The sequence below is a fragment of the Rhinatrema bivittatum genome, chromosome 8 (genome assembly GCF_901001135.1).
Source record: "Rhinatrema bivittatum chromosome 8, aRhiBiv1.1, whole genome shotgun sequence".
Classification (NCBI taxonomy): Eukaryota; Metazoa; Chordata; class Amphibia; order Gymnophiona; family Rhinatrematidae; genus Rhinatrema; species Rhinatrema bivittatum.
In genome coordinates this window covers 235,937,148-235,953,384 of record NC_042622.1, presented here as the reverse complement: position 1 = coordinate 235,953,384, position 16,237 = coordinate 235,937,148, and the positions used below count along the sequence as shown (strand labels likewise).

The window sequence follows — 16,237 nt, the reverse complement described above, 5'->3', positions numbered from 1 at the left end:
GTTTAACGGCATGCTGGGCATGCTCAGCATACCTGTCAAAGTTTCTAGAAAATTTGACAAAAGTTTTCCGTGCCGGGCTCCATCCGATGTCACCCATGTGTGAGGACTAAAATCCTGCTGTCCTTGGAGAACACCTGTTACAGGTAAGCAACTCTGCTTTATCTTCTGTGGGAAGGTGTAATGTAGAACTCACTCTACAACTTTGGTGTTTAAAAGTATTCATTCATTCATCCTAATTCATGCATCCCACTTGCTATTGCAACAATAGAATGGAAAAGTCAAATGGTTACTTTTAGCCCTAAAGGACAAAAGGTCTCTTCACATGCACAAAATTCCTGTTTATTCCTGCAAAAAATGTTTAAGAGCCTGGAAAGAGAGACAAACACAGCTTTCATCACTGAACAGCTCTGGACTCCAAAACTGACCGGCAGCTTTTGCCCTTCCTAGGGGACTGACGATGGCGGCAGCAGACGAGACGCAGTCCGCCACTGAGCTGGACGCTGTCCTGCAACATCATCACAACCTGCAGGAGAAGCTGGCAGAGGAGATGCTGAGCTTGGCCCGCAGCCTGAAGAGCAACACGTTGGCAGCCCAGAATGTTATAAAGCAGGATAACCAGGTACCTTACCAAGTGGGTGACGGGCAGCTGCGCTAGTGCTAGGGCCAGGATGCAGCACTGTGTTTTATTCAGACTATAAGAGTTTAAGGTGTTACTTTTTTTTTTTTTTTTTTTTCTTTAAATCTTTTTTTTCTACTTACTTGAACTTTTCTTCCAGTTAACCCTGGAGAAGTTGGAGTGAGTATTGTTACCAATTTAAGAGCTGTTCATTACCAGGCCGACTCAGTAAAAGTCGTGGGAGAGGGGGCAAGCGCCCGCTCTCCTGTGCGCGCGATTCAGGGGGGAAGAAGATGCAAATGAGGGCCCGCAGTAAAAAGAGGCACTAGGGACACTAGCGCGACCCTAGCACCTCCTTTTTGACAGGAGTGGTGGCTGTCAGCAGGTTTGACAGCCGACGCTCAATTTTTCCGGCGTTGGTTCTCAAGCCCGCTGACGGCCACGGGTTCAGAAAACAGACACCGGCTAAATTGAGCATCCGTCTTCCGACCTGCAGGCAGATTTTAAATTTTTTTTTTTTTTTTTTAATTTTAAAATTTTTTTTGCTTTTGGGGCCTCTGACTTAATATCACTATGATATTAAGTCGGAGGGTTTACAGAAAAGCAGGTGTTTTTTGTTTTGTTTTTTAAATATAAAGTGGTTTAAACTTTTTAAAACAGAGATAAGCATAACACGTGTATACTTACAATGCAAACATACAACTATCCACGCACCATTCTGTTCTCTAAGGTAGATTACTGCAACGCTATTCTGCTAGGCCTCCCAGCATCAACCACGAAACCCCTTCAGATGCTACAAAATGCCGCCCCGAGAATCCTGACAAACACCAATCGGAGAGATCACATTATGTCTATCCTCAAAGAGTTGCACTGGCTCCCAGTTAACTTCAGAATCCTTCACAAATCACTCACTATTATACACAAAACCATTCACCACAAGGTCCCCCTTGACCTACAATTCCCACTCAAACTCCACACCTCTGCCAGACCCATAAGGGAAGCTTATAAAAGGATCTCTACACGCCCCTCCTAACAAAGCGGCACACTTGTCTACCACCAGAGAACGGGCCTTTTCAACAGCGAGACCCTCCATCTGGAATGCCATATCCCCGGACCTCAGACAGGAATCCTGTCTTCTGACTTTCAAAAAAAAAACTTAAGACATGGTTATTCAGACAAGCCTTCCCCTAATCAAAGCTGGCTTTCTGCCATGCCACAGATCAGATGTAGGCCTCAAGTTACCGCCTTCGCTATAGTTGTAATTAGTTACTGAGTTTCCTTCCCTTTCTGCTTTCATCTTCCCAGTTACTTCCCCCTGTTTTATTGTAACTTTTCACTCCTCCTGCCGGTTATGGTTAACGTTGTTATCCTTCTGTTCTCTGTAAACCGATTTGATATGACCTATATCATGAAAGTCTGTATAGAAAAGCTTTAAATAAATAAATAAATATATGGTGTGCAACCGGATATACAACTTAGCATGAGATATAAAAGCCACCCATCCTGTGTGATAATGAAAATGCAGATGACAATAGCGATAATACGTGATGCTAATAAAAAGAATAAACAAAGTAAGCAAAATAAACAAATTGTTACATTCAGGATTTTCATAATTGTCTGAATTATCTGATGTATCTCATAATGCGAATCTTTAGTTAGAGGATCCAATGAGAAAAAAAAAAAAGAGAAACCACGGTCAGGCCACCTCTTAGGTTTCAGCAATGTCACTGAGGAATAGTGTCGTGGTTGTCCATCTGCATGTCCTCCCTCCATACCAGATAAGTCTGCCAGATTCGATCAAAACCAGGAAGATGATGATGTTTTTGGGCTGTTATCTTGTACATGGTACTCATAGCATCTAGTTTCTGAAGCAGTACTTCCTTGGAGGGGACCTTAAATTGTTTCCAAGTAGCGGCTATGAGGCAGTAAGCCCAGATGCAAAATTGATTAATCAACAAACTTTCATACTTGGAGCCAACAAATAGGTACATTGAGAAGACCCTGAGCAGGAGACAGTGCAGTCGTCTTGTGAAGAGTATGAAAAATAATGTCCATAACATCCTGCCACAGTCCCTGCACATGAACACACTCCCACCATAGATGAAGGAAGGTCCCTGTTTGTCCACACCCCTTCCAGCATAACTCATCACCTCTAAGGCGAGCTTTATGCATTCGATATGGCGTAAGGTGCCAGCGAAACAATACTTTATATCCATTTTCAGTAAGTGAGGTAGAAATGGAGCTGCGTTTGGTGTAAGAGAATATCTGATCCCAATCCTCGTCTGTGAAAGATTGTCAGAGCTCCTCCTCCCATTTATAGATATAGGCAGGTCTTCCCATTAAGGACCCTTGCAGTAAGGTATATATCTTAGACAGCCCGCCCTTGAGACGATAGGCTAGAGCACACCAGCCTTCAAATTGCGATTTTCCTTTCCTAAGTTCCTGTGCCACAAAATGGCAGAGTTGGATATAGGGATACAGAGCCGAGGATGGGATCAGATAAGTCTCCTGAATTTGGGAGAAAGAAAGCATAGCATCATTACCACAGATCTTCTTTTCAGCTATGGCAGACCCGTGGCATACACACATTAGGCCAGAAGAATCCCAGCCCAGCAAGAAGTTAGTATGATAGAATAGATGGCTATTAGAGAAGTATTTCCTGGTCCCTATAAGGAGATGTTTCCACTTGTCCCAATTCTGAAGAGTAGTGTGCAAGGGGAGAGTGAAGGAACCCTCTATTCTTAACGTTATCCTAGGCTGCCAGACAATAGCTTGAAGTGGTATCTGGCCCAATATAGCTTGCTCAATGGCCACCCATCAGGGCTGTTCAACCTGCCTGTGCCAGATCTTCATTCAAAAATTGGAAGAAGGATCCAACAGAAGAAAATAGGATAAAGCATAAACGCTGGCAAGTTAAATGTAAGACATTGATAAGACAGGCTAAGAGAGAATTTGAAAAGAAGTTGGCTGTAGAGGCAAAAACTCACAGTAAAAACCTTTTTAAATATATCCGAAGCAGAAAGCCTGTGAGGGAGTCAGTTGGACCATTAGATGATCAAGGGGTTAAAGGGGCACTTAGAGAAGATAAGGCCATCGCAGAAAGATTAAATGATTTCTTTGCTTCGGTGTTTACTGAAGAGGATGTTGGGGAGGTACCCGTAATGGAGAAGGTTTTCATGGGTAATGATTCAGATGGACTGAATCAAATCACATTGAACCTAGAAAGATGTGGTAGGCCTGATTGACAAACTGAAGAGTAGTAAATCACCTGGACCAGATGGTATACGCCCCAGAGTTCTGAAGGAACTAAAAAATGAAATTTCAGACCTATTAGTAAAAATTTGTAACCTATCATTAAAATCATCCATTGTACCTTGAAGAGTGGAGGATAGCAAATGTAACCCCAATATTTAAAAAGGGCTCCAGAGGCGATCCGGGAAACTACAGACCAGTTAGCCTGACTTCAGTGCCAGGAAAAATAGTGGAAAGTATTCTAAACATCAAAATCACAGAACATATAGAAATACATATTTTAATGGAACAGTCAGCATGGCTTTACCCAAGGCAAGTCTTGCCTCACAAATCTGCTTCACTTTTTTGAAGGAGTTAATAAACATGTGGATAAAGGTGAACCGGTAGATGTAGTGTACTTGGATTTTCAGAAGGCATTTGACAAAGTTCCTCATGAGAGGCTTCTAGGAAAAGTAAAAAGTCATGGGATAGGTGGCGATGTCCTTTCGTGGATTGCAAACTGGCTAAAAGACAGGAAACAGTGAGTAGGATTAAATGGCCAATTTTCTCAGTGGAAGGGAGTGGACAGTGGAGTGCCTCAGGGATCTGTATTGGGACCCTTACTTTTCAATATATTTATAAATGATCTGGAAAGAAATACGACGAGTGAGATAATCAGATTTGCAGATGACACACAATTGTTCAGAGTAGTTAAATCCCAAGCAGATTGTGATAAATTGCAGGAAGACCTTGTGAGACTGGAAAATTGGGCATCCAGATGGCAGATGAAATTTAATGTGGATAAGTGCAACGTGATGCATATAGGGAAAAATAACCCATGCTATAATTACACAATGTTGGGTTCCATATTAGGTGCTACAATCCAAGAAAGAGATCTAGGTGTCATAGTGGATAACACATTGAAATCATCGGTTCAGTGTGCTGCAGCAGTCAAAAAAGCAAACAGAATGTTGGGAATTATTAGAAAGGGAATGGTGAATAAAACAGAAAATGTCATAATGCCTCTGTATCGCTCCATGTTGAGACCGCACCTTGAATACTGTGTACAATTCTGGTCGCCGCATCTCAAAAAAGATATAATTGCGTTCCCTGTACGTACCAGGATCAGTCCAGACGGTGGGTAATGTCCCCCGTCCAGCAGATGGAGTCAGACCAAGCTTCGAGAGGGGGCAGACCCATATATACCAGCACCCCCTCTGCAGGAGTTCAGTATCTTCTGACTCCAGCAGATGCGAGTAGGGGTCTCTGTGTTTCCCCAATCTGACAGGAATTTTCTGTCTTTGTGCTTCTTTCTTTCTTACTTAGTTGTTTTTCACATTTTGGATCAAGCTTAAAAAAAAAAACTCACTTTTGGGGAGGCGTGGTTTTCTCCTGCCTCTCTACAGTTCTCCCTGTCCCCGCGAACTTGTTTGCTCTTTGGGGGTAAGTGTTTTTTGGTTTTCTGATTTCTTCCTTTCAGGGTCTACTCCGGGTGCCTCGTGGACGCCAGTGGGGCCGGCCTCTCCGCGAGTCATTTGCCCGCGGCCCGTCTTCTCCTCCTCGGAGGTGGCTGGGGCAGGGAGGGGGGACCCTCCGAGCGGGTAGTGTCGGCCGTGCAGGCCCCCCGCGGCACCTAGCGCTTCGTCGAGCCGGCAGGCAGCGCAGGCCGATCGGGCCCCCCCCCCCCCCCCCCGCGGCAGTTCCTCCTTCTCTTTGGCCCCCCCCCCCCAGGCTTTCATCTGGGTTTTCTTCGCCGGCGTGGTGATGCCGGGGTCCCGGATATCACGCGAGGGAATCTGCGCACGGTGCCTCCCCGGGGGGGGGGGGGAAGGCTCCTCGCAGTCCCTCGCGGATTTTTCTTTTTGCTCTCCTTTGCCCGGGCGGCGTGGGCCGGCCACTTCGCCAGCCTTGGCGGGAACGGCGGCCATTTTAAGTCAGCGCCACGCTGCGGAGGCTCATGCAGCACAGGAGGAACAGGATTTTCAGGAGGTCCCTCCGCCGATTTTATCTCCGGAGGGCACCTTGCAGGCTCCGGAGCCTTCGGGCTTCTCTTCCTATGGGGTCCCCCCGAGCAGGCCGGGGTTCTCCCCAGAGTTTATTTTACTTATGCATACGGCCTATCTTCAGGGTTTGGAAGCTCCCGGGGGACCCCCCCTCGCCAAGATTCCTCGGCTGTTGTCAGCACCTCTGCCCCCCCCCGGACCCGGTAGGTTCGGGCGCGGGGGCCCCTCAGGTCCCATCTCGGGTTCGCTTGGCTTCCGGAGCAGTGGGTGCAGCTTCAGTACCCGGGGGGAACTTCCCGGAGTCTCCGGACGTGGGCCTGCCGGAGGTTCTGCCGGAGGGGGATGACCCGCGGGCCCTACGCATTTTTCAGAGGGAGGAGCTGGACGACCTCATACCGCAGATCCTCCTTGAGCTGGACCTGGATCCGCCGCCGGACCCTCCGGCTCCAATAGCCCCAGCCGTCGTCATGTCTGCCAAGAAGGGGGATCCAGTTTTGGCGGCGTTTCGTCCCCGAACGCGGGCTTTTCCCATTCACGAATCCTTTTTACAGCTCCTGGTTGGTGAATGGGATACTCCGGAGGCTTCCTTGAAGGTCAGTCGGGCTATGGAGAAGTTGTACCCTCTCCCGGTGGATTTCCTGGAGCTCATCAAGGTCCCGAAGGTGGACTCCGCGGTGACAAAGCGGACAACTATTCCAGTGACGGGCGGAACAGCTCTACGGGACACTCAGGACCGCAAGTTGGAAGTTTTTCTTAAACGGGTTTTCGAGGTTTCCGCCCTGGGAATGCGGGCGGCAATGTGCCGCTCGCTCACGCAGACGGCTAGTCTTCGCTGGGTGCAACAACTTCTCACGTCTCGGGACCTGCCGCCCGATGAAGCTGCCCAGGCGGATCAGCTGGAGGCTGCCATGGCGTACGGAGCGGATGCCTCTTACGACCTCTTCCGGGTTCTGGCACGATCTATGATCTCGGTGGTGGCAGCACGGCGGCTGCTGTGGCTCCGCAACTGGGCGGCGGATACTTCCTCCAAATCAAGCCTAGGCTCCCTCCCTTTCAGGGGCAAATTCCTGTTTGGGGAGGATTTGGATCAGATTATCAAGTCCCTGGGGGAAAATGCTGTTCACCGTCTCCCGGAGGATAGGCACCGACCTTCGAGAGCTTTTGCTTCTTCCCCGACCAGAGCCAGAGCGCAGCGGCGTTTCAGAAGCTACCGACAGGCTGGGCCTCAGACTCCCGCTCCCAGATCGCAGACCTGGTTGCGTTCCTTTCGTGGGTGCCGGCCCGCGAGAGACTGGTCTGGTTCGGGGAACCCTCCCCCCAAGGCCACACAATGATGCCAGCCTCGCCCACTCCTCCACTCCCCGGATCGGGGGTTGCCTGGCGAGCTTTTACAAGGAGTGGGTGCGTATCACTTCAGACCAGTGGGTCTTGGATACCATACATCACGGCTACGCTTTGGAGTTTGTCCGCCCCCCGAGGGGAAGGTGCATCTTTTCCCCCTGTGGCTCGGACCTCAAGAGGAGAGCGGTACAGCAAACTCTGGACAGGCTCCTGGCCATAGGGGCCATTTCTCCCGTCCCCTTAGGCGAGGTGGGCTTGGGCCACTATTCCATCTACTTCGTGGTGCCCAAGAAGGACGGCTCCTTCCGGCCCATCCTGGACCTCAAAGAAGTCGTCAAGTCGCTGCGGGTTGTCCGGTTTCGAATGGAGACTCTCTGGTCGGTGATTGCGGCAGTGCATCCGGGGGAGTTCCTCGCCTCCCTGGATCTGACGGAGGCTTATCTACACATTCCAATCCTCCCGGCTCACCGACGTTTCCTTCGCTTCAAGATTCTGGGCCAACACTTTCAGTTCCAGGCACTCCCGTTCGGGTTGGTGACCACTCCTCGAACGTTCACCAAGATCATGGTGGTCGTGGCTGCGACCTTACGGAAGGAGGGCATTCTTGTTCATCCCTATCTGGACGATTGGCTCATAAGTGTGAAGTCCTTCAACCACGGACAGTCGGCAGTAGCCAGGGTCGTCCAGGTCCTTCAATCCCTGGGTTGGGTAGTGAATTTCTCCAAGAGCTCCCTCATTCCTTCTCAGCGCTTGGACTTCCTGGGGGCGAGCTTCGACACGCTTCAGGGCAAGGTCTTCTTACGCCCGGACAAGGCTCAATCCTTGCGGGACCACATACGACGATTCTCTGTGTCACCAGAACTCACCTCCTGGGACTTTCTACAGCTCCTGGGAGTGATGGCTTCCACCATCGACATGGTGCCCTGGGCTTTTGCCCACCTGCGGCCCTTACAGGCGGCGCTTCTGTCCCGATGGAAGCCAATTTCGCAGGATTATCAGATGATACTCCCCCTTCCGCAGACCGCCAGGGACAGCCTGGGCTGGTGGTTGGACCCGTCGAATCTGGCTCGCGGCGTCTCCCTCGAGGTCCCCGATTGGGTAGTAGTCACCACGGATGCCAGCCTCGTCGGCTGGGGAGCCGTCTGCGATCGAAGTGCCACGCAAGGAACGAGGTCAGCGGTGGAGACGAAGTGGTCAATCAACCGTCTGGAAACCAGAGCGGTCCGTCTTGCGCTACGACAGTTCCTCCCATTGCTTCAGCACCGGGCAGTCAGGGTCCTCTCGGACAACGCCACAACCGTGGCCTACATCAATCGGCAGGGAGGCACTCGAAGCCGGTATGTCGCGATCGAGGCGGCGCTCCTGATGCAGTGGGCGGAGCGACATTTCGTCCGTCTAGCGGCCTCGCACATTGCCGGAGTGGACAACGTCCAGGCGGATTTCCTAAGTCGTCAACACTTGGATCCCGGAGAGTGGTCCCTCTCCGAAGAGGCGATGCGCCTTCTCGTTCTCCGGTGGGGGGCCCCCCACTTGGACCTGATGGCAACCGCCCTCAACGCCAAGGCTCCTCGCTTCTTCAGTCGCAGAAGGGAACGCGGCGCAGAAGGGGTGGATGCCCTGGCTCTCCCGTGGCCTCCGCGTCTCCTGCTCTACGTTTTTCCACCATGGCCCTTGGTGGGCAGAATTCTTCGCAGAATAGAAGATCATCAGGGGACCGTGATCTTCGTCACCCCGGAGTGGCCCCGACTGCCTTGGTTTGCAGACCTGCTACAGCTGGTGATAGACGAGCCAATAAGATTGGGACATCTCTCCCGTCGTCTTCACCAAGGTCCGGTATTTTTCGATCAGGCAGAACGCTTCTGTCTTGTGGCCTGGCTTTTGAGCGGCGTCGCCTCCGGCGCCGGGGCTATCCGGAGGCAGTAGTCTCCACGCTGCTGCGGGCGCGTAAGACTTCGACTTCGGTGGCCTACGTTCGAGTCTGGAAAGTCTTCGAATTGTGGTGCACTGACCAGGGCACGAATCCCACGCGGGCTTCGGTTCCTCAGATTCTACAGTTTCTCCAGGATGGGGTGGATAAAGGCCTCGCCTATAACTCGTTACGAGTCCAGGTGGCTGCCCTGGGCTCGCTTTTACAGTATGGCGGTTCGCTCCTACTCCAGCCGGACGTCGCCCGTTTCCTCAAGGGTGTCAAGCATATACGTCCTCCGTTACGGGATCCCTGTCCCTCCTGGAGTCTTAATCTTGTGCTTCGCACCCTGTCGGGACCACCCTTCGAACCTCTACGCAGTGCAACGATTAAAGATCTCACTCTTAAGGCTGTTTTTCTTGTGGCCATTTGCTCTGCTCGACGCATTTCGGAGCTCCAAGCGTTGTCGTGCAGAGAGCCTTACCTTCAGTTCACGGATTCGGGGGTCTCCCTACGCACCGTACCCTCGTTTCTTCCGAAGGTGGTGTCGTCTTTTCACTTGAACCAGACGGTGGAGCTTCCGTCCTTCGCTTCCTCCGGCTCGGAGGAAGCGAAGGACGGAAGCTCCACCGTCGGCGGTTGGATGTCAAGCGCACATTGCTTCACTATCTGGACGCTACTAATGCTTTCAGGATTTCGGATCATCTGTTCGTCCTTTGGTCTGGTCCCCGGAAGGGTTCCCGGGCCTCGAAGACTACTATCGCCCGGTGTTTAAAGGACTGTATTGCCGCTGCCTACATTGGAGCGGCACGTACTCCTCCGCCAGGCATCGTAGCTCACTCTACGCGCTCTCAAGCGGCCTCCTGGGCAGAGACCCGTTCTGTCTCGTCTCAGGAGATCTGTCGTACAGCAACCTGGAAGTCACTGCACACATTCTCGAGGCACTATCGACTGCATCTCGCCTCTTCAGAGTTTGGACATTTTGGCGAGCAGGCCTCGCAGGACCCCACCCGGTTTAGGGAAGCTTGGGTACATCCCACCGTCTGGACTGATCCTGGTACGTACAGGGAAAAGAAAATTATTCCTTACCTGCTAATTTTCGTTCCTGTAGTACCATGGATCAGTCCAGACGCCCGCCGCATTTGGGTCTTTCGTCCTGCTCCGTTCTGCTCTCACACTCTATAGCAGTCTTCTGTGTTTCTGTGTCTTACACAGCTCCCTACAAGTTGATTGTTTGCCTACAGTTTTCTGTTGATGTTACCGTTGTTTTTTGCATGCATGGTTAAGCAAACTTGATCCAGAATGTTTCTTAGTTTTCTCTATCGGGCTTTGCTATACTCGATACTGAACTCCTGCAGAGGGGATGCTGGTATATATGGGTCCGCCCCCCCTCGAAGCTTGGCCTGACTCCATCTGCTGGACGGGGGACATAACCCACCGTCTGGACTGATCCATGGTACTACAGGAACGAAAATTAGCAGGTAAGGAATAATTTTCTTATGGAGAAGGTACAGAGAAGGGCTACCAAAATGATAAGGGGAATGGAAAAACTCCCCTATGAGGAAAGACTAAAGAGGTTAGGACTTTTCAGCTTGGAGAAGAGATGGCTGAGGGGGGATATGATAGAGGTGTTTAAAATCATGAGAGGTCTAGAACAGGTAGATGTAAATCAGTTATTTACTCTTTTGGATAGTAGAAAGACTAGGGCGCACTCCATGAAGTTAGCATGTGGCACATTTAAAACTAATCGGAGAAAGTTCTATTTTACTCAACGTACAATTAAACTCTGGAATTTGTTGCCAGAGGATGTGGTTAGTACAGTTAGTACAGCTGTGTTTAAAAAAGGATTGGATAGGTTCTTGGAAGAGAAGTCCATTTCCTGCTATTAAGTTCACTTGGAGAATAGCCACTGCCATTAGCAATGGTAACATGGAATAGACTTAGTTTTTGGGTACTTGCCAGGTTCTTGTGGCCTGGATTGGCCACTGTTGGAAACAGGATGCTGGGCTTGATGGACCCTTGGTCTGACCCAGTGTGGCAATTTCTTATGTTCTCATCATCCTTGCGTCTCCCTATCTCCGCCATCTCTTCACGCATTTCTTCCATAGCGTGCAGTAAGTCCTGCTTATTTTCTTTTATTTTCTAAGATCCCCGCACCAGCGCCGGAATTCATCCCTTGTAGAGAGGTGAGAGGGCGCTAACCTGTTGTCCCCCCAACTCACGCTCTTCTTCAGGTGTCTGGCTACGCTGGTCCGGGGCCTCGGAAGTGCCGCCCGGCCCGTCTTCTGCGCCAGCATTTTTTGTAAATGCAAAGTGTTTAAAATCCGGCCCTTTCTTCTGGGCCATCTTGGAGATCGTGCCTAAAAATCACTGAGGTTTTTATGCAGGGTCATGGGATTTAAATCGCAAATATTGCCAGTTCAGGGCTCGGGGCAGGCAGGAGCTCAGAGTCACGTGGCTATCTTGCTCCGCGGTGAGAGCGCCCCCCCCAGAAAAGAAGTTTTTTACTGCCTTTCTGTACACTTTCCCGGTGCCGGCTGAACTTAACGCCTGCCTTTCTGCGGCTTGGCTGCACATTTTACTTTCTGTATTGCGCAGGAATAACTAATATGCCCATCAACATGCATTTGCATGTTGCGTGCGCTATTAGTTTCGGGGGGGGGGGGGTGTTGGCCGCGTGTTTTGGACGCGCTATTACCCCTTACTGTATAAGGGGTGAAGCTAGCGTGTGAAACGCACGTCCAAACCGGTGGAGCGCACTGTACTGTATCGGCCCATATGAGATTTAATAATGCTTTTAAGAAATTTGTGTCCAAGAAGACCTATCCATTCAGCAATGAGTAGATGTCTGTGGCTGCTCATGGAGCAGCTAGGATGCGGGCCACCTCCTGTCTATTCTATATAGCTTTTTTTTTTGGTCTGGTCAGATAGCTTATCAGTATTTCTTAATTCCAGGTGCTTTTCTGCCCTTCAGCCTTTAAAGGCCAGAATTAACTGGTGTGACGTGTATTAGAACAAAATTGTTTTTCAAAATTTGCAGGTACTTCCTAGAAGATGGCTTTCTCACCTCTCAGTTATAAGATAGTAAGAACTGTACTTTTTTTTAAAGATAAGGTTGTTTAGTTGAGGACAAATGAGTCTGATGTATTTTCTGCCCCCCTCCCAGACGTTATCGAATTCCCTGCGGATGGCAGACCACAATCTTGAGAAGCTGAAGACTGAATCTGACAGGCTGGAACAGCACGCCAAGAAGTCGGTCAACTGGCTCCTCTGGATAATGCTCATCGTCGTCTGCTTCATTTTCGTTAGTATGATCCTCTTCATTAGGATTTTCCCCAGGTTAAGATGACTGCGGCAGGACTGGAGCATTCTGGATGCTTTCACAAATTCTGGGTGCTGTAGGCTGCAGCTGGAGCCCGGTCACAGATTTCAAGACCGGCAGTGCAGTTATTACTCCTGTTTTATAGAAGTCATGCCTTTCATGCTACGAAGCTCCCAGCATGGGTTTTAGTTATTTGCAAAATCTGCAGCCATGCCAGGGGTGGGAGGTAAGAATGGCCTGGCAGCCTATTTCTGCCCTATGGACTGCATAAAAGCTTCCAAAGGGTGTGAGATTTGCTTCAGTTTGTTACTAGTGCCCTGAGTTAGCTTTCCTTTTCTATAGCCAAAGTGCTAGCAGCCCCAGCTCCGCTACCTTGCAGGCAGTCTTTTCCCAAAAGTCACCCCTCTCCATCAAGCAGATCAAAAGAATAACAGAAAGTAGCTTAATAGCTCACATCCATGTCTGGTTCTGCCCCCGATTCCCCATGCACTCTGGGCAGGTACCCTCATCCCTTCAGCACCGCATGTGTCACTCAGCAATCAGTGAGCAGACATGAGCTTATCACATCGCTCCAGGTCTATGGGGAGGTGGGGCGGTGCAAATTCCCTAAGCACAGCAGCACTCAGCTTGTTCGCACATCCCCACTGCCCCAGCTCCAAGTAGATGGAGAGTGAGCTCACAAGACTCTTTCCTTTGTATCACAAGCTGCCTTATCTGAGAGTTGGCCATTTTGCTATGTCTATAATCATCTCTGGAACAGGACTGGACTGAACCAACCCAGACGAGCTCTGTGGTGCAAATGTCACGTGGAAAACTAAATTGGAAAACTTTCTTTCACTAATTGCCAATGGCGAGAAGGAGGAAACTTCTCTCATTCCATTATTTTAATAAACATATTAGAAGGGGAATATTTTTTCTTTGCTGTTCTTGCTTTGATTTTCTTTAATGTACTTAAAAACATCATTGTTCTAAGTAAATGTATAATTTTCAACTTACCCATATAATTTTAAAGTAGCCGAATGCTGTTTGCATGCATACTTTAACCTAATTTTCAAAGCGAGAAGGTGAGCATGTTTTTATGATTGTCTGAGGAAAACTGTGCCCATTCCTCTGAAAATGCTATGCACAGTTGCTTCCCCCCCTTCTCTGCTCTCTGTGCCTCCGGGAGTGCCTCCTCATAGTCTGGCTGAAAGTGCACAGACTGTGGATTGGATGTTTTTAGCTTGCCCAGCTCCAACTCTCTTTGCCAGCTGCCTCTTCATGTTTTGCTGGGAAGCATGTAAATATTTTGGACACAGATTTAGTGCATGAGGAAAACAAGGAATTTTTTCTTTTTTGTGTGTATACTGTAAACTAGTGTAGCACTCTTTAAAAAAACAAACAAACTACCATTTCATGATTGTAGGTGGGAGTGGATTGGACTGAGGGTAGTTTCCAATGCTCCCATCCAATTTCTATACCAAATTCTTACATTAGATTAATAAAATGTCACAATGTTTGGGTTTTTCCCAGGACTAATACAACTACTTGATTGCCTTATTTTATTAAGTGTTTTTTATCATCTACTTTATCTAACCATGGTAATAAATTAGTAACATACCCTGTCCTCTGCCTTTTTGTAATGGAATTGCCTGTTATGGTGTTTGACTATTTATAATTGAAGTGGAGAAGGGGTGGGGGACAAAATTCTAATATGACTAGCCAGTCCTCTCCTTCCCAGCCCCTCTGTGTAGTAAAAGCAGCTTTGGAAAACTAGAGGTATTGTCATGTTCCTCCTCCAGGTGCAGCCGTTCTAAATGGAACAGACTCTTAGTTGCAGCGAGCCAGGTTCTAGGGTCTGCTTTGTTTCATGTGAATCCCAGCCGAAGAAAGCATTTTCCTTTTGATGGTCCCTCTTGTGATGATAGGCCCCCTGTGTGCTACTGCATCTGCTGTATCTGCCATCTTCCAGCTCATGGCTATAAGGTGGGGCTCCATTCAAAACCCTAGGTGAGTGCAGTCCCTTGGCAGGCCAGCAGGTGTTGCTGTATAGCAGCAGCCAAGGTTCTTTGTTTTTCTGTGGCTGAGGTTAAGGGTGGCCTTAGTAGTCCACGGCTCTCCCTGTCTTACCCAAGCACAAGCCAGGCCCTCGTACGGCCATGGAGTTACTACCCTGGCCCAGCACGTAGTGCATCTTGCCCCGTGCACAACATGAGTCATTTATGCTGGCTGCTGAGACTTGAGACATTCATTAGTACTGGGAGATCTAGTATTGGCTGAAGCTGCTTTCTCAATGTGAAAGCTAAATACTTGAAAAGCAATTGGATTTATTCTACCAGCAAGGCTCCCATTAAAAACAACAACAAAAAAAAGTTCTCCCTCACCAGCTTTTTTCTTCTTACGGCAGTGATTGATTCAGAAGAGTCATCTCCTTTTGTTTATGAACAGAGTAAAGTAAAAAAGCCCCCTCTTCCTGCCTCTCCCTGTTCATGGCAGCAACGGTTATCTTAAAGGAAAAATAACTTTCATTAAAGTATGTTAGTTAATCTAATTGCAAATGTAGAAAAATCTGTGGCAGCAAGTGTATGTTTTATAATGAGTTAAAGCTACAGGTCCATACCTGCAGTTTAAATCTGTCCTGTTTCAAATTTCATGTCTCTGACCTAGGCTGGAAAGGAAATTATTCTCTCTCAAGTCCTTTACATTTTATTTTAATGAAAAATACATGGTTGTTGTAAGAGCCTGTGAAAAAAGGAGAGAGACGATAAGATATGTAAGAGGGTACTGGGCTCGAGTGCTTAGGGAAGCTGGCTCTCACATGCTGCGTCTGCTACGCCATTGCCTCTGCTCCAAAATCCCCATCGCCAGCGAGATAACTACCGTACCTGAACAGAACTTGCCTTTGGAAAGACTAGGCGTCCAATATAAAATCCACTCCCCCAAATGTCCCCTGCGATCGGAAATGCCTCTTTTCTCAGCTCAGGATCCAAGCCGTGCACGATTTACCTGCACAAAAGCAGGACAGCATTTCGTTTGTTTCGTGCTCATAGGAGAGAGGCAGGAAAACTGCTCTCTTTCTGTGAGCCTGAGAAATGTTTTAACTATTTTGTGTTCAGGTAAGAATGTGAGGATAAGTGGAAGGATGCTATGAATAGAGCCTAAAAAACAATCAGTCATTAAATGTCCTAAAAATGTGTGTGTTTGTTTTTTTAGCATGACTGCCAGTGCCCCCACATAAAGAACGAGGTTACACTGTTCCGTGGGTTACTGCTGGCTGCCTAGGAGCTAGATTGGCTATGGGCAGAGACACAGGCTTGGCTTGATCAACCTTTCGCCTGACCTAGTGTAGCATAAGAAGAACATGCCACACTGGGTCAGACCAAGGGTCCATCAAGCCCAGCATCCTGTTTCCAACAGTGGCCAATGTAGGCCATAAGAACCTGGCAAGTGCCCAAAAACTAAGTCTATTCCATGTTGCAGTTGCTAGTAATAGCAGGTAATGAACTTCTCCTCCAAGAACCTATCCAATCCTTTTTTTTAAACACAGCTATACTAACTGCACTAACCACATCCCCTGGCAACAAATTCCAGAGTTTAATCGTGCGTTGAGTGAAAAATAACTTTTTCTGATTAGTTTTAAATGTGCCCCATGCTAACTTCATGGAGTGCCCCCTAGTCTTTCTATCATCTTAAAGAGTAAATAACCGATTCACATCTACCCGTTCTAGACCTCTCATGATTTTTTAAACACCTCTATCATATCCCCCCTCAGCCGTCTCTTCTCCAAGCTGAAAAGTCCTAACCTCTTTAGTCTTTCCTCATAGGGGAGCTATTTCATT

The 16,237-nt window shown here is 48.7% G+C and overlaps 1 protein-coding gene across 1 annotated transcript in view; it reads left to right on the top strand.

Annotated features, from left to right (window-relative positions):
- The window catches only part of USE1 (unconventional SNARE in the ER 1), an 86,039-nt gene extending 72,015 nt beyond the window's left edge, over positions 1-14,024 (top strand). Inside the window, exons 7-8 of the mRNA XM_029614145.1 lie at positions 448-619; positions 12,264-14,024. Coding sequence (XP_029470005.1) covers positions 448-619; positions 12,264-12,446 — 355 coding nt within the window. The 3' untranslated portion in view covers positions 12,447-14,024. The remainder of the gene's footprint in view (positions 1-447; positions 620-12,263) is intronic.
- Positions 14,025-16,237: the final 2,213 nt, after the last annotated feature.